General features: G+C 39.5%; 1 protein-coding gene across 1 annotated transcript in view; it reads left to right on the top strand.

Annotated features, from left to right (window-relative positions):
• LOC134800376 (nuclear pore complex protein Nup88) overlaps window positions 1-20767 on the top strand; it is a 73974-nt gene that overhangs the window by 38895 nt on the left and 14312 nt on the right. The window contains exons 3-8 of the mRNA XM_063772876.1: window positions 16171-16284; window positions 17060-17272; window positions 17716-17884; window positions 18397-18516; window positions 19221-19320; window positions 20377-20548. Of these exons, the coding sequence (XP_063628946.1) occupies window positions 16171-16284; window positions 17060-17272; window positions 17716-17884; window positions 18397-18516; window positions 19221-19320; window positions 20377-20548 (888 nt within the window). The remainder of the gene's footprint in view (window positions 1-16170; window positions 16285-17059; window positions 17273-17715; window positions 17885-18396; window positions 18517-19220; window positions 19321-20376; window positions 20549-20767) is intronic.

Below are 20767 nucleotides of genomic sequence, written 5' to 3'. Positions count from 1 at the left end.
AGTTTTTTTTTTCAATCATCATCATCATTTTAAGTAGACAAAGTCGCGGGCAGGGCTAGTATCTAATAACGTTGATTTGGATTTCATTTGTTTAATATTTCACAGTTAGTATTTCTCTCGCGTTGACACCAACGCAACACAGGTACACACCTGTGGTGTAAATTTTTGTGTTTCACTCGGTGAATGATACTGAATAATACTCATTCTAAAGTTTATACATTTTTAATAAAACAATGCTTCGCATCGACCTGCGGGCCAATGATCTTGAGCACGAGTCCTAGCGCCCCCTAGGGGCCCGCGTGCATACTAAACGTCACTCGCAAATAGAATAAATGTGTAATCCTATTTTTCTATTCATACTCGTACTTCCCCTATTTTTTAATGGGTGCGTTACTATTTGTCGCTTTTGAGGTGAGTTATTTATGTGGGTACAGAATACAAGTTCAAGAAGGAAAATGAAGGGAAATGGTCTCACCGGAAGATCAGCGCTGACTTTTGGGTTAGCATTTAAGCTGAGGCGGGACCATTTCGTGGTAAACTATTTATTTATTTTTATGTTTAACTTTCTTTGTTGTTTCTTTACTTGTGTATGTTATAGTTTATCACGAATAAATGAGATGAAGATGATGAAGTTTTATTAAACTGTCAGTTGATCTCATGGGTTTCTAAATTGAATTAGTTCAATTTCTTAAACCAATTCTTTCGACCTAACACTGTACGATAAAGGCACCGTATTTTGGCCCTTGTTAATAGGATTTAAACGTGCAAATAGTGTAAAACGTAAGGATCAAATAGTGTAAAACGTAAGGATCAAATAGTGTAAAACGTAAGGATCAAATAGTGTAAAACGTAAGGATTAAATTTTAACGTGCGGGATCGGCAGTTCTACGGAGTAGCACACCGTAGCAGCGTAGCTTACTAAAATCACAACTAACAGCAGCTTACGCTTACAATATGCAATACGCTTTCGTAGCAGCTTTGACGTGCATGTTAAGGTACTGCCGCAAAGTCAAAAATTTCGGGCAGCAACATTTGCAGCAGCAAGGCAGTCAGCAGTAATGCTGGTGCAGTCTGAATCCGAATGGTGCCTTTACACCTACTCACCGTCAGATAAAATGATAATTTTCTTTTACACTTGCACTATCGTAAGCATCGTAACAATAGTCAAAGAGTACAGTCGACGTCAAATATATGTTTACATTTTTCGCCTTATTACAAAGGAAGTAAGGTGCAAAAGTGTAAACATATCTCTGTGACGTCGACTGTACATGGTGACTTTTGATTGCGAATATACAGGATGGCCAAAAAATAACTACATTCGAGTTGCCAGGGAGGTTTTGGGATTAGACTGAGCAACTTTTACTATGGGACCAACACCGAAATCGCGAAAAAATTTGGCTGTTTCATACATTTTGGACCAGCCATTTTCTATGGGAGGGTAATATTTTTTTCGCGATTTCGGGGTTGGTCCCATAGTAAAAGATGCTCAGTATAATCCCAAAACTTCCCAGGCAACGGGAATGCACTTATTTTTTGGCCACCGTCTAGACGTGCGCACATTTCATTTCATCAATTCACTACATAGGTATGCTCTTTTGTAATTTACATTTAATATAGTCAGCAAAGCATTTTCTTTGGCCTATATTTTTATACCTGACCCATATACCACCATCTAAACTCATCGAGTTACCGTGGTAGCCCACCAATCCACATACATGTAACGATATATTACACCCGCGTATATTATATTCGGTTTGTTTAATTAAAACAACGGAAGCGATCGGGTGACCCTCGTTCGTTATATTTCATCGGGTACGTAAATATATAAATTATACGGATATTTTTAATAGCCATTGGTCTTTTTGCTGTTTTAATTTTGGGTGAAATGTTGGTTTTTATATTGTAAACGTGACTAGCAGTTAAAACATCAAGGGATTGCGATTAATACTTTGATATGTAATTTTACATACCTAGGTATTTTAGACCATACGAATGCCGAATCAAAATGAAAAATCATTTATCGTCTGGCAACATAGTGCCATACCTTTAGTGCGATATAAAATAGTATAAAATAAATGAGGGCGCCACTTTCTTTTTAACTGTCACATTTTTGACGTAAAATGCTTAAACGTGGCAACAATTTTATATGGAAATTGTTTTGTTTCATTTTATTTAATTCCTACTCTTTCATGTCGCACTGTATTGTATCATACGCTGTTTATGGTTTTGACGGGGGCATTGTCTTACTGTAATTTAAATAGTGTGTGGTTATGATTAGGAATGAAAGGAAGTTTCGTAACAACGTCAATATTATTTGAGTATCGACTCATATACCTAAATATCGTACTTAGGTAATCATTCAATGACACTGGTACAGACCGGATCCGATTTTTCTCCTTCTTTTAAAAAATGGTTTCCATTAAATTTATGAGGATTTCGGCAATATCAAAAGTGTGCTCGTAGACTATGACGTTGTTAGGTTGGTAGTTGCTTTTAGTACCTAAAGTGATAGATGATGGACTTTACAAATAACCACGATGAATTGCCGGGTGTTGACTAAAGAATGGTTAAACTTGTTTCAAGACTAATTTATTCATAAGCTGCGCACTTCAACGTTAGTTCACTTCATAATAACCTATTACACTTTAAAAACAACATTAATAAATGAGCAAAAAAAATCTCGAGACGACATCGCCATTTTGAAGCTCATCCGGAAATCTGGATCAGATTTAATAATGATTAGCTAGCATAACGCGTATGTGTCAGTGACATACCGATAATTGTCAACCGTCCGATAAGCTCGCATTCGTCACACGTTTATTGGCGTTAAAAACCGCCCGATCGCGCCCACCCGCCCATTGTCCTTCGCAAATAATCGTAAATTCACAACGGACAAAATATAATAAATTGCCGATGAGATCTACCAGGAAAACCCAATATGTACTATCAAAATCTAACCTAAAACCTAATCGCATTGACTTTAAAGCTCAAAATCGAACAGAAAAACTGTTTTAAGGCGGCAAATGTACGAGAACCGGTCTATATTTGCCGTGAACCCTTTGTTGTCGGCTTTTTTTCGGTTGTTTCCGCGTAAAGCCTGATAGAACACGTTTTTCAAATCATTAAACAGTTTCGACCGCGGCGGAAAGAGGAAAGGCGGTGAAAAAACTCGGTGAAAATGCGAACGGCCGGCGAGGTGAAGCGATCGTTGGGACCACACGATAATGTTTGCGGGACGGATGCGTGTTGATACTTGGTGTGTACTTGCTAATTTAGTAGCCAGGTGATAGTTCAGCCGAAGCGGTAATCAGGGAGTTGATACTTGAGAAGCTCTGGACTATTTAGTAAGTATAAGCATTGTACCATTTGATATTGTATTGTATTGTAGTTCGGGCGATTTTCCGCAACTCCACGTCTTGCGCCTATTTTGCGTGATAGGGGGTGGACTAGTCTTGCCAGCCCAGCTCCACGAGGAATCCTATCAAACCTTTGATGTTGAGTAGGACATCGGGGAGGTCTCTCGCGGATCCGAGATGTTTTGCCCTGTATGAGGCCAATCCGCTGCATTCCAACACCACGTGAGAGGCTATTTCTTCTTTCTCCATGCATCCACGGCATAGGGGACTGTCTATGACACCTGTTATAAAAAGATGTTTGTTAAAAAGTCCATGACCTATTATGACACTGGTTACCATACTCAGTCGAACCTTTCCTAGTTGAAGGAGCGCCCTTGTGAGCTTACCGTTGATGCTAGGCATGGCTTGTTTGGCCTGTCTGCATCCAGTTTGGTTTAGCCAGTGTTCTGACCATTTGATATTTACCAGTTGCTTTTCGGTGAAGGAAAACATCATGAGGAAACCGGACTAATCCCAATAAGGCCTAGTTACCCCTCTGGGTTGGAAGGTCCGATGGCAATCGCTTTCATAAAAACTAGTTCCTACGTCAAATCATGGGATTAGTTGTCAAGCGGACCCCAGGCTCCAATGAGCCGTGGCAAAATGCCGGGAAATGCAAGGAAGAAGAAGAAGCATTGTAATTTGCATATTTCAACTTTCAACGCGAATTTTAGTTTTTGTGACTTGAACATGATATTTTATAGTTATAAAACTTATAAATAAACAAATAGTTTTTTTTGTCAATCTATTTTAGTGTCCTGCTGTTGGACAAAGGCCTTCTTTTTCTATTTGGTCTTTTTCATTTGTGATCTGATCCCACTAGTAACCTCAGCCAAAGAGGTAGAAAAAAAATGGTGAGTGTCGTGAAACATTCGGTTGGAACGAACTTAAGAAAGGCTGGTGACGTGTTCATGATCATGCTCATGCCCAAGCTCATGCTAATGCTCATGGTCATTATTATGCTATGTTATGTTCTGGTCTGTTCTGTTATATTATGTTATGTTCTTCGTGTCCGTGTCTGTGTCCGTATCCGTGTCCGTCATTCTCATGCTCATTACATATTTCTCAATCGTATGGGTCGTGACGGGTTGGCGTGACAATTTTTTTCGCCTAGCCATCTAGTGTAGTAAATAAAGGTAGTGGACCCCGCAGTAATTCCTCAGCCAGAAAAAACTTTACAGTATGATAAAGTATCAATAAATAAAAAGTATTGTATAAATTTCCAAAGAATAATAATAATAGAATTAAGGTAAATACCTAAAGTCTTAAATCGTTAATATCTTTTTACGGAAAAATGCTCCGTTCAAATTTTCTTCACCAGACATATTCATGAAACGTATTGCAACAATATATGAAATATCAAAAAAATATCCCAGCAGAAATACCAGTATTAATAAAATAAAATTTTTTGGCGTGTCTTGGACCGGAAAATTGCTCAGTCTAATTTTTTCACTGGAATGCCATTTTATTGCCGTTTTATACCCTACAAAATGAAAATCTAAAAATTTTCCACTCTCAGTTTTTAATAGTTCTATAATACATACATTTCGATACGCATTTTTTTTTGATTTTTTTACCCACTGCGCCAAATTATATTCTAAGATCATATAAGAAGAAAAAAATGACAGAGCAATTTTCCGATGAAAATGAGCGTCAAAAAAAGGAAGTATCATAAAAAAATATTCTCATGTTTGACAAAACTTTTAGATTTTTTTCTAGTATCACATACTGATACAAATAACTTATTTTGTAAAATAATTTTGGACTGAGGAATTACTCGGTTCAATATATAATCAGATTTGTGTTTTTACCTAACTTAGGAGTGTTTTTTTTTTTGGATATTTATAATGTTAGTCTCGGCTCATACTATACAATAACCAGGCTAAATTTCATCGACTGAGAAATTAATGCATGGGTCTCCATACAACAACTTGCTTCATTTACTACACTAATCCGCCAACCGTCCGATAAGGAACTTCGTTCCAAAAGTATCAAACCTGTTACCGACAACCTGTGCAATACGTCGTCCGCAATCGACACCGCGGCCGCGGCTCGCAGGTACACCTATCGTAAACAACTCGCGGAATATGCCGCCTTTGCGCGGCATATTCCGGCGAACGGCATATTTGCGCGAGTGACGGGTTGACGTCGGCAATGTTGGGATACAGAACACGTGCTAGGCTTGCTTATTTTAGCTGTTCGTCAACTGCGAGTGATTAAGGCTACCTATTGGCTGACTTGGATTTTGATAGATAAGTATATCAAGGGCTCATGGGTCTTGTTGGCCACCGAGCGTTAGCGAAGGTCTCCGTTTCAGCTTAGGCATAAATGCTTTCGTATGTCTGGACGTTCAACTCTACAGGTCGCAATTTTCAACCGATTCTCTTGAATTTTTGTGAGCAGGTTCGATGATTAAATAGTTTTTTTTTTGTCTTAGAGTATTTAGTAACTGGAGACCCCTTGTCGGTCATTTACTGTACAAAACAGTCTGCCGATTTTTGCGGGGGCGGGGCACGTCAAATGTATGATTATTTGTACGTAACGTACAAATAGCCATGTCAGATAAACGCCAGTCCATACAAAAGTTTACACAATTGTGCAAGGTTTTCGGCGGAGGGGTAAGCTCTTATAGGCGACTCCAGTTATCAATGCTCTAAGTTTTTTGTAGTTCCAGGTTTTGATATTTTTTGAAATTGGCGTTTATACATTTATTCAGTTTTAAATACACACGCAAGGTCTACAGCTGATGATCAGTGTTATTGTACAAAACTGCATACGTCGGACTCCAGCGGGCATTTTCGTGGCATGTCAGAATGATAGGTAAGGTTCGCAAATCAATCAATTCACTTTCGAGTATTTGTACTTAGTATTTGGTACCTAGTATATATAATGTGAAATTCCAAATATCATAGCAACTAACTGCGTTATTTATAAACGTACTTGGACTATACATAAGTCAAAATGGCGAAAAAGTTCGTTTGGGTTTATCCGTCACTCAGACAATTGCAGCTGTGAGAAAGGAACAAAACAAATGAGTTAACTGGGCATGTCAAGTTCTATGAACACGGCTCTAAGGCTGTACGTTAGTTAGGTGTTTATTTTTTAATATCCTTTAAATTTTAAATAAAAATAAGATTGATTTTTTTGTAAACCTTACCTTGCCCTCAAACTGCCCCCTATAGTCCGACGTTTACAAAAGTGTTAAAACTTCCACATCTTCATATAAAATCAGACGAATAGCAACAAATCCCAAACGTACTTAAAAAGTAGACTAACTAAAGAACTTATACCCCACATAATCAACTAGCAAAAAAAACCACTATCGCCTTGTTCAAAAAAGCCTGGACGTGGACGTACATAAATTTGAATCGCGCTTCGGGCGAACCGAAGTTTCGCACCATTAATTCTTGCCCGCAATCCACTGCACTTTTTCCGTTTTTTGGGGACACTGGGAAAGGGTCTCTAATCGGGAGTGGCCTTTGGTCAATTCTTTTTTATGCTAAATAAGCAAGTAAGTAATAAGTAAATAAGCACTGGGCGAGGATCTGGCAGGCCGAGGTGGAGATGGCGGATGGCGGGATGACCTGGACGCATATCTCAACGGCTGGGAACTTGCTCAAAACCGAGACGGATGGAGATCGAAGGGGAGGCCTTTGCCCAGGCAATGGGACGCCATATAGGCTAGTAATAATAATAATAAGCAAGGAAGTTGGTCGATGAAAAAAATGATTCCCGATGAACAATGGTAATACATACCACATACCTAGTCTGGGCCTATAAGGTAACAATTGGCACTTGAGATATTAACTCTGTTTCCAATTGGTTATATTAGAAGAGAGTTATAAATTGTTATGAAATAGGACCCTGCGTGGTTCTTATCATCCCAATGTATACAAATTTCGAAAGAGTAAGAAGCCTATCAGATGCCCGTAGACAAGTTATAAGCAACCTACCAGCCATCTCCCTAAAATACTTACGAGCTGCATAAATAAAAAAAAAGAAAAACGGGTTGCACTCCGGAAGTGCCGGCAGAAGTCAAAACTCAATGACATTGTAACAGTTTTTCGATCAGGTCACGTGTCCGTCTTACGAAGCGTCTTACGTCGCTGTCGCGAGTTTAACATTTTTTCCCCATCTCAAAAAGTGCACAGCGCCGCTAAAGAAGTTTTCACTTAAAATATTTGGTTATATAACATATACTTATTCAAAGGGTGTTCTCGAATATCTATTCAAGAAGATCTACATGCATATTACGGAACCTCACATAACTGAGGAACTCCGCTTAACATATTTTTTCTATTTTTCGTGAACACGCGAAAACACGAATTGCTTTTCTATATGCAAAGTAGCGACCACCACGTCTCCTCTCTGCGGCCGCACTAATACGATTGACGCTTCGGATTCTTCCACAATATATTACGGTTTTTCATGTTTTATTGGTCAGGATTTGGGTTCCATTAAACTTTTTCGAATTTTATGTTACGGAAGATATTGTTCTTCTTGTTCGGCAATTTTAAAAGGGGATCGGTGTTATTGTATCGCTCGGAAGGGAAATTAGGGATGATTTGTCGCCGATTTTTCCCCGCTTATGGGTTATCGATGGCGTCATTACCCTCGCCTCAAACTTTATTTTTCCCTCTTCGCAAATATCTTCATTTTCCGCGCCACCTGCACGCCGTATTAATTCTTAGTTCACAATTTGCTGTCTTTTTGGCTCGCCGTATCAACCATTATTCATCGCAACGTCATTCCCGTCGGCCATTATTAAAAACTTTATTAAAAACGGAAGGTAATTAGAAGCGACAATGTAGCGAACATCGATCAAGGAACAAGAAAGCGGCGCTTCGAATCTGCATCAAACGATCGCCCGGATTGCCACAATCAATTCTCATTTGAGGAAAAAACCCAGCCGAAGAAGGGCACAGATGGCAAGCCATTTTTAATCGTCGAACACCGGAAAGAAGAAGAATGCTCGCGAGTCAGCCGCAGACAAATCGCCCATAATTAATGACGGAGCGTACATTTTTTTCCACTTCGATGCCAATAGTAGAAATAAAGGAGCCACATTAGAGAAGGGACGAAACAAAACAGGGTGCGGGTGTCGAACGAAAGGAGAATTTATCATCTCGGCGGCAGCGACAGTCGGCACGACCGCCAATGTCCATTTGGATAATGCCCGACGCGATTAAAAATATAAAAATACCCCACCGCCCGGTGGGGGAAGGGGATTTGACGGAGGACCGCGCTGAGGACACAAAAGGATTATAAATGAGAAGGAATTTTAGATAATATTTGTACGTTGGATGTGGATTGTAATGTCGGTGAGATCGGCTCGGGGGCGCCCGCCCGCCCGCAGGGGGAACCTTCCGCGATTCGGCCCTAATGAGTGTTTGTATCAATTTGTTAGTATTGTATTTGAATATTTTTGTGCGTTCGTTACGATTTTAATCCCCCGTGGTCGTGGCAGTCTGGATCGATGTTCTCCGTTTTATATTTGTGTGGTGGTTTTTATTTTTAATACGGGCCCGTTTGATCGCGCGCCGGCTCGTTTGCGTGTTGATTAAAGGCGTCGTTGGCCTTTTTGCGGACCGATATCTCAAACCGCCCGAGTTTTATACTTTTTACCTTCACTTGCACCCGGTAACCCACAAAAAAACTGTAAAAACACGCGAATTATATCGCTCGCCGCACAGTAAGATTCGTAATTATTTTTTTACATGCGTGACAAAAAATCCCTTACAAAAACGTGTGCAGAATCCGCGATAGTACCGCGCGTAAATTCATCTCCATAATTAATACATTTATATATTTATATTTTATTTTGGGTTTTTAAATATGGAGGATGAATCCAAATGAGAGGCCGAGAAAAGAATAACAGCGCGACGACACCGTCCGGCGACGTGTTTTCAATTCATTATCTCGAAAACAAAAATTTCATTAGCCCCGAGATTTCCTTTTTAAATTAAATTATTCATATATAAATTAAACAACATATAATAGAGGTCCGCTCGAGTAAAAAAGCGGCTTTATCGTATCATATTTTATTAAACGAATTTATAATTCTACGCCGATTCGAGTAAATCCTGGGCGGGGGTCTCGGGAAAATATTTATGAATGCCGAGCAGAAAAATCCACAATAATAATTCAGGTTGGATGTCCGGCCTTACTTACCCTCGCTGATCTATTTAAAAAAGAGGCCCGGAAGGACAAAAGGGCTGCTCGTAAAAAAAACTGGACACGTATAGAGACCCCAAACGCTTTGTCTAATTCTTATTTTTTACCGAATCGGAACCTTTTCGCGTTTTTATCGGTTTTTGTTCCGGAGACATCGCGCGCCCGCGATTGTTCTAATGTGGGCCGTTTGTTACCGTTTTTCCTATTTTCACGTGTTCGTGATGACCCTCGCTTTGGTATGCAAAAATTGTGTGATTTACGCTCTTAAATGTGCCGTTTTCTTTGGGTCCTTTCTGTGTACATGCGAATCACTTATAATTTATTGTCCTTTTCTCTGAGTTTGTTTACTCTGTCTTATGGGGCTCGCTTACGCACGTAGTCTGGTATGTTTGCTATAGGTATACCTTTATACCGTTACTAGGGACTCTTTGCAATTTTTACTTGAGATACTTAAACTTTGAACTAAGTAACCTTTGTATACTTCTCTATTACCTGTCTTTCTTCTCTTCCAACTTTTGGACATAGATACTAGCCAGGGTTTGACCGATCTCGAGTTTGGGGCTTTTTGTTATACTAGTACTTAGTAGGTAGGTAAGCACTATTAGTAATCTGAGTTCAGTAAACTTTTACTCGCCAATTAGATACAGAGGGATTAATGCAACGTGAGCAAAAAGCGCATTATACGTAGAAAGTGGGTAAATGGGTTTTAAACTTTTCTCCCTATCCACCTTTCCTGGAAACTCCTCCGCTCCTCGGTATTCTATTGGCTGTCTCCGAAACCGTTAATTTTACATACTATTATATGAGTGAATTGCAAAAAATGTGTACGTAGTTTAAGTCTAACTATGTAAATTGTATTGTATTGTATTTTTGTACTTAATTTGTACACATACAAGTCTATAGCATACGCTAACACACTTTCATGCATCTAACTTAAATAGAAATGGCTTAACTGTGGTAACACAATGGAATCAATTAACTTTAGACTAATTACAGGTGTTTAACTATGTACCTACAATTTTTTTGCAATTACTACATATGCAATTCGGAGACTTCGCAAATTGCATATGTAGTAATTAGCCTTCGCTTGGTACAGATCAAACACGACATCCTATATATTGTTTTGGCCTGATCGTACAGTCAGCAGCAGATGTTGCTAAGCGGCCTAGGTGTTCAAAATGACTTGACGCGACTTTATTGTTAAGAGAATAAGAGCGTGTCAAGGTAATTATGAACACCTCGGCCGCTTAGCAACTTCTGCTGCTGACTGTACCTATAAGTTATTATTGCAGGTGACTGGACAACACAAATTCATCATAAATACTATTCAAATTGAAACCCCACGCATTAGAAGAGGGTTGGCCGCGGGCTTACGTGAGATTGATTGATATGGCTTGAACTGACTTCGACCCGTCTTACGTTGACATTGGTATTCAAGAAGCGTTTGGGACATTATGTCAATGTTTTACTGTATTAATCTGTGTACTAACTACTCTGATACCTTTAGCATTAGAGCGAAGTAGGTACTCACTCTACTATATTTGATACGGCTCGGACTTACTTCACGTCTTATAGCTGCTTTGTTACTGCACACCGTTGTATGGGGACCTTGCACTTTGAGACTATGCGCTGAAACTTGGCACAGTTGATTCTTAGCTGGTCTTGAGCAGATACAGACCGGGAGCCGTGGAGAGCCACCTCTCATTTAGTGAGGGGGGAGGGGGAAAGTTCGACGCTGCCGCGCTTCACTTGGAGCAACATTTCTCTAAAACTATACCTATTAGGGAATGTAATATATCATTTTCGGATAAATTAAGGATGAGGAATCTAGTTTTGGAACAAAAACAATGCACTTTCTAACAAAAAAAAAGCATAAAGTAGAAAAGACTAAAAAACGTATTTTTGATTTTTTCATAATTACCATTTTTTTTTTAAAGTGTAGCAGGAATCTGAAAACAAAAAATACAGTCGTAAAGCTACACTTATTACGTTTAAGAAAATATATAGTTTAATATACAAAACTGTTGATAAATGGGAGATAAAAAATAATATTAAGCGTGAGTCAGAGTGATCTCAATACAAAATATTATGAATGTGGGAAAGTTACTTATAATTTGTTCTACAATCGTTTATTTTTCTTGTTTTTCGTAAATAACTCGTAAACGGTAGCCCACAGCAAAAAAATATCTTTTACGTAAATAATCTCTTTCAGATTTCTTATAAAATAAGTACTACTGTTTTTCGGTACCATCAATATTAAAAAAAATATTGAAGGGAGAAAATAAATACTTAGGTCCCCTTTTTTAGTCATTCGTAAATAACTCGTAAACGAAGGCCAATAGCAAAAAAATTTTTAGTACATGAATAATTTACATAAAATTTCCTACAAAAAAGGTCATTCGAACTTTTTCGCTAGGATCAATATTAAAAACGATATTAAAGAGAGAAAATAAATTCTAAGGTCCCCTTTTTAAATATTGATCCTAGCGAAAAAGTTTGAATAACCTTTTTTGTAGGAAATTTTATGCTAATTATTCTTGTGTTAAAATATTTTTTGCTATTGGACATCCTTTACGAGTTATTTACGAATGACTAAAAAAGAGGACCTTAGTATTTATTTTCTCCCTTCAATATTTTTTTTAATATTGACCTTAGCGAAAAAAAGGAGCACTTATTTTATAAGAAATCTGAAACAGATTATTTACGTAAAAGATATTTTTTTGCTGTGGGCTACCATTTACGAGTTATTTACGAAAAACTAAAAAATAAACGATTGTAGAACAAATTATAAGTAACTTTCCCACATTCATAATATTTTGTATTGAGATCACTCTCACCCACGCTTAATATTATTTTTTATCTCCCATTTATTAAGAGTTTTGTATAATAAACTATATATTTTCTTAAACGTAATAAGTATAGCTTTACGACTGTATTTTTTGTTTTCAGATTACTGCTACACTTAAAAAAAAAATGGTAATTATGAAAAAATCAAAAATACGTTTTTTAGTCTTTTCTACTTTATGCTTTTTTTTTGTTAGAAAGTGCATTGTTTTGGTTCCAAAAAAAAATTCCTCATCCTTAATTTAACCGAAAATGATATATCACATGCCCTAATAGGTACAGTTTTAGAGAAATGTTGCTCCAAGTGAAGCGCGGCGGCGTCGAACTTCCCCCCCTCCCCCCCACTAAATGAGACGTGGCTCTCGAGGTCTCCCGGTCTGTATCTGCTCATGACCAGCTAAGAATCAACTGTGCCAAGTTTCAGCGCATAGTCACAAAGTGCAAGGTGTCGTGCAGTAACAAACTAGCTATTACGTTGACATTGGTATTCAAGAAGCGTATGGGACATCATGTCAATGTTTTACTGTATTAATCTGTGTACTAACTACTCTGATACCTTTAGCATTAAAGACTCACTCTACTATATTTGATATGGCTCGGACTGACTTCACGTCTTACGTTGACATTGGTATTCAAGAAGGTTAGGGACGTCATGTCAATGTTTTACTGTATTAATTTGTGTACTAACTACTCTGATACCTTTAGCATTAGAGTGAAGTACTCACACTACTATATTTGATATGGCTCGGAATGACTTCACGTCTTACGTTGACATTGGTATTCAAGAGGCGTTTGGGGCGTCATGTCAATGTTTTACTGTATTAATCTGTGTACTAACTACTCTGATACCTTTAGCATTAGAGCGAAGTACTCATTCTATTTGATACGGCTCGGACTGACTTCACGTCTTACGTTGACATTGGTATTCAAGAAGGTTAGGGACGTCATGTCAATGTTTTACTGTATTAATTTGTGTACTAACTACTCTGATACCTTTAGCATTAGAGTGAAGTACTCACACTACTATATTTGATATGGCTCGGAATGACTTCACGTCTTACGTTGACATTGGTATTCAAGAGGCGTTTGGGGCGTCATGTCAATGTTTTACTGTATTAATCTGTGTACTAACTACTCTGATACCTTTAGCATTAGAGCGAAGTACTCATTCTATTTGATACGGCTCGGACTGACTTCACGTCTTACGTTGACATTGGTATTCAAGAAGGTTAGGGACGTCATGTCAATGTTTTACTGTATTAATTTGTGTACTAACTACTCTGATACCTTTAGCATTAGAGTGAAGTACTCACACTACTATATTTGATATGGCTCGGACTGACTTCACGTCTTACGTTGACATTGGTATTCAAGAGGCGTTTGGGGCGTCATGTCAATGTTTTACTGTATTAATCTGTGTACTAACTACTCTGATACCTTTAGCATTAGAGCGAAGTACTCATTCTATTTGATACGGCTCGGACTGACTTCACGTCTTACGTTGACATTGGTATTCAAGAAGGTTAGGGACGTCATGTCAATGTTTTACTGTATTATTTTGTGTACTAGCTATGATACCTTTGGCATAAGGTGGAACTCATCTATGTTACTTGATTTTCTTTGTAAAAAATAATGAAACTAAGTTTTATATTTCACACAGTGATATGTTCAGCATCAAGCTGTGATTTCCGTGTGTGTTGGGCAGAAGTTACAATTTTAACTTTTAAATTTTATCCTTAAAGACTAATCTGTAATAATAAATAGAATAAACAATCTGCCTGATAAAATAGATCTCAAATAAATAAATAAATAAATACATTTCTTACCCGCAAAGCCATTTTCTAGCGACGTTATGAATAAGAATTTTCTAGTGGAAAGTTATAACAAAACTGACAATCAATGTCAAAACTGACACATTTGACATGATTTAAAACAAATGAATCTTTGAAATTTACTGCGTATATTATACTAACTCAGGTTACAGTAGCAGACACAATTCAATCACATATTACTAAATTGAACACCTTTACATGTGTAGGTTATAGTTAAGTCAGACTTACACCTTAAGATAAGCATAGGTACCCATACAATAATAGAAAGCAATGCTTGATTAAATTATGGATGTTCGACAGTATTAAAATTTTACTTTTCCCCAACTCCCATGGAACTCCTTTTTTCAACGCAACCACAATTTCCGAACGTCCGATTAACCCTTGCAAACAAAAATGGCTGCCATAATCAAATTATTATCAAAGCCAAGGGTGAGACCTTCCTTCGTATTTATCACGAGAATATGAATGGTTCTTTTTTTACCCCGATCATAATGGTGCGGACACCGGCCACCGGATCTTTGGGTGAAAATTATGATTTTTATTTAGGTGGGGTCAAAGAGAATTTGAAATAGAGAGCTACTGTCATGGTAAATTATATAGCTACAGTACATTTACTGCCATCTTTCGACAGAAGATTAAACCTGTTAGAATGCCATTTGACTTTAATCATTATTCTTTCACTGATATGTGTTAACTTGTTAAATATTGAAATTAACGCCATCTACTCGACTGTAGGCCAAAGGTTATGACGCCATCGCTTGAAAAGATTGCACCATACCTTTGGCCTACAGTCGTCACATATCAGTGAAAGAATAATGATCAAGTGGCGTTCTAACAGGTTTAATCTTCTGTCGAAAGATGGCAGTACATTTACAGTGGCTACATAATTTACTTTGACAATCCGCCTCTATACACTCTATTCTCTTTGGTGGGGTGTTAGGGGACGTTTGAATATGAGTTTTCTTTCACGTGTGTGAATAGCGTGACGTCCTTTATTTTATCTATTGTCTGCTATTGTTCTCGATGACGCAGCCACGCGATAACGCGACAAATATTTGACTAATAGATATGCAAGTGAGAGTGACAGTTGCCTTTTTGTTTCGCTGTCACAGATCGCTTCAGGCTAGACGTAAAAAAATAAGTTTTCTCACTTTGGCAACATTGAAAATATTATTAAAATGCTATGCCGAAAAGATTGTCGCTTGTCTGTTTGTTGCTGACCAACCAAATAGCTAAAAATATATGTAGAGATGGAGTATAGAGTAAAAGGAGCGAAATCTCTTATGGTAGAACAGTTGTTAAAGTGTCCAGCAGTCAGCAGTAAATAATAATAGTTCCAAATCTCTCCAGAGTAGCGCTAGAGTAGCTAAGGACGTAGGCGTTATTTACGGAGGGAAGTCGGCTGTCAATGATTTGAATATATTTATCAAATATTCAAAGTATTATAGCGCCACCTATTTAAGGTTTTTTGACGGATACTTTTTGATACATGTAGATTGATTTCCTTACCTTTGCCTTTCATAGATGTGTGAATTAGGTACATACGTGACTGCCTGAGATCGGCCCGAATATAAATACTACAAGTTTTTGGCTGGTGTTTGTACCTTTCACTGCCGTTTATCACAGAATAAATAATAGTACTAGGTACAGAAGACTCACTCTCTAACAAAACGCGTCTGTTACGATCAGCACAGATATGGCCGCTAGGTGGCGACAGCGCCACGCGCGGCTTATGGCTTTCCCCAAAATTGGGGCGGAACGGATGTACGTGGCCGGGCCAGTCCCATTTAAGCCTGGCGGTTTTATGCCAACCTCAGCAATGCGGGTTTTGGAGCGCAGCGTAGTGTTCCGGACGCGATCGGTCCTTTATATTATAATATGGTTTGTCCTGTATGCAAATTTTAAACAGACTCGTTTCTTTTCAGGAGTTTCTCTCTGGACGAACGGTTCCTGTATTCGCAGGGAGAAGTGCGCCGTGTGCAGTGGCACTCCAGCTCACTGTCGCACTTGTGGGTCCTGGTCTCTGATAACACCATCAGGTAATGTAAACCCCAGCACATTTGATCCAAACAAACACATAAATACAATCTATTATTATTGCTTATGCCGGCGGACCATTACCTCTACTAATGTACAATAGAGGAACCTACCATAGGAGGTATCTTCTTCCTCGCGTTATCCCGGCATTTTGCCACGGCTCATGGGAAGCCTGGGGTCCGCTTGGCAACTAATCCCAAGAATTGACGTAGGCACTAGTTTTAACGAAAGCTACTGCCATCTGACCTTCCAACCCAGAGGGGAAACTAGGCCTTATTGGGATCAGTCCGGTTTCCTCACGGTGTTTTCCTTCACCGAAAAGCGACTGGTAAATATCAAATGATATTTCTTTCATAAGTTCCGAAAAACTCATAGCTACAAGCCGGGGTTTGAACGCGACCTCCGGATTGAAAGTCGCACGCTCTTACCGCTAGGCCACCAGTGCTTATGAGGTATAATCCGTATAATAGAACACATTACAGCCAGCATTTAGAAGTTTCTAGGATCAACGCAACGCAAGTGATGTACTGCGAAGGTAACAGGAGCCGTGCTGTTTTACGCTTGTTGTGACCATTTCCATCATCTATTGAGTTTTTTTTTAAATCGCATACGATGATAGGTACATATTTGTTGTAACATGCCGTTGGTAAACTCGCAAGATGATGACTTTTTCGTTTACTTCTCAAAAGAAGTGAAGTAACTTATTATGCTGCTTAACCAGCAATTCACGATTTCATCATAACCGTCTGTTCTAAAATCGAAATCCTTGAATTCCAGGCTATACAACATCGCCCTAAAATCCGGTCCGAAGCTCGTCAAGATCTTCACCGTTGGACCTAAGCCGGCCGGTCTCCTAGCATCACGACCTATCCTGGACAGCTTGGGAGACACGGCCGTGGACTTCACTACTACACCTGGATCCGATAGTCTCCTAATTTTGAGGGGAAACGGAGACGTATATATGATGGAGTGTGACTTGGAAGCTAAAACGTAAGTCTATTTATATTCACCATCGGGCTTAAGCCAGCCTGTCTACTAGCATCACGACCTCTCCTGGACAGTTTGGGAGACACAGCTTTTCTTGCACTTTTTTTGGTGTAAGTGTTAATACTAACACTAAGCCAAATTATGAAGAGACATACGATGTCGCGACGCGATTGCATTTGATTCAAACCCAATTTGGAAAGGTCTTCAACCAGCAATGAAGCTTAAGTATGGCGCAAGAGTTTAGAGTTTCGTTTACTAAAATTTACTTTTTAATTTGACACTGTTTTTAGAATTATTGAAATAGTGGTGTTCCGTAAGCGACACTCCTGCGAAATTCTCTAAATCACGTCGAATGGTTTCAATTTACAATCTGGAACATCAAGCGATAATATGTTATATATAAATTACTTATAGTATGAAATGTGTTACTAATGTTACTATTTCAGACTGCAGCACAAACTGACGGGTCCATTAGCAATGTACCCTCCAGCGGATGACAACTACGGCTCCGAGTCCTGTTCCATCACAGCTTTATCCAACAGTAAAGACATGCCACCTTTAGTTGTGGTGGCTACTTGTTCAGCTCAGCTGTACCACTGCCTTCTCCTACCCAATGTAAGTACAACTATATTAGAATACAGTGTAGTCTAGCAATGTACACTCCAGCGGATGACAACTACGGCTCCGAGTCCTGTTCCATCACAGCTTTATCCAACAGTAAAGACATGCCACCTTTAGTTGTGGTGGCTACTTGTTTTGCACAATTATTCCATTGCCTGTTATTACCCATCGTAAGTACAACTAAATTACTATTCAGTATAGTCTTCTAGCAATGTAGAAAAAGTAAGGGCGAATCGCTTAGCATGGTACGGGCATGTGATGCGAAGGGATGAAATTCATGTGATGAGAAAGGTATTACGAATGAATGTGGAGAGGAAAACCGAGGAAAAGGTGGATGGACTGTGATTTATGAAACGAACGCAAGTGAATGATGAGATGACGGGGTCGGGATGAAGTGAATGGGACAAGGGCAAGAGAATGATGATAGTCTTCTAGCAATGTATCCTCCAGCGGACGACAGCAACATATATTTCTGAACTTAAAAGTATTATTTGATAATTTCACAGGCCACAGAGAAGGAAGACAGCCACGCCCTCTACGTGGTTGAGGCGGTGGAGCTGAGCATAGTCCTGAATCCGGACGACAATGTAGACATGCAGTACTCGTACCCAGTCCATCTCTATCCGGTAAGTATCCAGATATGCTGTCTTGTCCAGAGTGCCCGTAAGTTTGCTCTGAGCAAGACTTTAGAGATGTGATGCGAGATGCAGTTAGACTTAAATCATGCATGGTCCTAGATCGGCGTCTGTTTTGAATTTTTTTTTTGATAATGTGTTTACTTAGCCATTTCCTTTATGGTAGTAATTAATTGTCATCAATGGTAGAGTTACACCAAGATAAGTCTGCAAAGAATTTGATAGCATACGCAGTGCAAGTATTATTTTAAACGTCATAATTTCATATAAGTTTGACGTTAATAACACTTGCACTGCGTGTGCTATCAAAATCGTTGAAGAATTGTCTTGGTCTAACTCTCATAAATTTTTGAACATTATTTTCTTATTCTTAAACATGCGGCTTGTCGACCGAGCATAATCTACAGCAGGGGTCTCCAAACCCCGGCCCGCAACGCGTTCCAATCCGGACACCCAAATGAGTGCCCACTGTCCGGCCCGTGGGAGCCAGGCTCCAGGGTTTCAGCATTCATTGAAAGTGGAACTGTTCCTAACAGCAGCAACCAGACACCCTCCCCCGGCGCAAAAACCGACGGTGGCCCGCGCGATAGTTTCTGAGGCGCAATATGGCCCTCAGCTAAAAAAGTTTGGAGACCCCTGATCTACAGCATGCGGTCGAAGTAATGAAATAAATTGTATATATCCTATGTTTCCAGTGCACAAACAACACATACGCGTGCATGCACGCTGGTGGCGTCCACACCGTCACGCTCCCCGTGCTGAACCAGCTTAAGGACTACGCTTTAGCTGATGATGGTAAATTTTTAATGGTATTATGTCAAGTAACATTTAAGATACTTGTTAAATTAAAAAAAACCGGCCAAGTCCGAGTCGGACTCGCGTTTCAAGGGTACTCCGTACATTAAGTCCGACTCACGCTTGGCTGCACCTTTCTAATAGGTTTTCCTGTCATCTATAGGTAAAAAACTATTTTGTGTATATTTTTCATAATTTTAAACTCGGTAGTTTCGGAGATAAAGGGGGGGGGGTGGTCATTTTTTGGCAAAAAAATATATTTGAAATTCTCACGATGAGCTCTTTCATTTGATATATAACACAATATACTTTGAATAACTTTATTTTTTAACTTTCTCATTTACCCCCTAAAAGTTCCCCATGTTTAAAATTCATTTGTTTACGTTACATGTCCATCTTTGGGTCACTAATTTACATATGTGTACTAAATTTCAACTTAATTGGTCCAGTAGTTTCCGAGAAAATAGGCTGTGACAGACGGACAGACAGACAGAAGCATGAGTGATCCTATTAGGCTTCCGTTTTTTCCGTTTGAGATACGGAACCCTACAAAAAGTATGAAGTGTAACATTTATTATGAGGTGAGGTTACGCTTTATTCTATAACCGCCTACACGTCAAAACCCGCCTTGAATGATTTGTCAAAATAAAATTTCAAAGTAGAATGGAATTGGAGTTCTTTAGTCACCCGGGCGGCTCGAGGTAAACTCTTCAGATAGCATATGTCATTTTTGAGATGATGAATTAAAAGTTTTATTTCAATCGATTAAGTTTCAAATTTAGTTGTTTTAAATTGATTGTGTCGTCAAAAGTTTTATGAATCAGGGAATTAATGACTTGATTATTGAAGCCTTATCATGTAGAACAGTAAGCTTCATACCAAAATAACGTTGCCAAGATACCAAAACTACTGGTGTCCCATTCCGGGACGGGGGCGTAGTTTTAGGTGGCAAGGGGACAGTAAACCTTAGTAGGTGTAGGCGACCAATCTTTGTAAACACCACTGTTAAACATAATACGATTCTGTCAATCATTTTATTTTCCTTTTATGTTTCAGCGGAGAGCGAAACGCAACTGTCGGCCATCTTGTCTCGAACCAGCGTCGCCCGCCATCTTGTGTGCACGGCGGGGCCGCGCGCCACGCTGCGGCCGCCCGCCGGCCTGGCGCTCACGCCGCCGCCGCTGCCGGCGCTGCTGGTGCTGTGCACCGACGCCACTGTACTGTCAAGGTAGGTTAGAGGGAGACAGACGCCCGCCGGCCTGGCGCTCACGCCGCCGCCGCTGCCCGCGCTGCTGGTGCTGTGCACCGACGCCACTGTACTGTCAAGGTAGGTTAGAGGGAGACAGACGCCCGCCGGCCTGGCGCTCACGCCGCCGCCGCTGCCGGCGCTGCTGGTGCTGTGCACCGACGCCACTGTACTGTCAAGGTAGGTTAGAGGGAGACAGAC

The sequence above is a fragment of the Cydia splendana genome, chromosome 19, assembly GCF_910591565.1.
Source record: "Cydia splendana chromosome 19, ilCydSple1.2, whole genome shotgun sequence".
Lineage (NCBI taxonomy): Eukaryota > Metazoa > Arthropoda > Insecta > Lepidoptera > Tortricidae > Cydia > Cydia splendana.
Note: the sequence above shows the minus strand (reverse complement) of the source record. Positions and strands in the feature narration are given on the sequence as shown.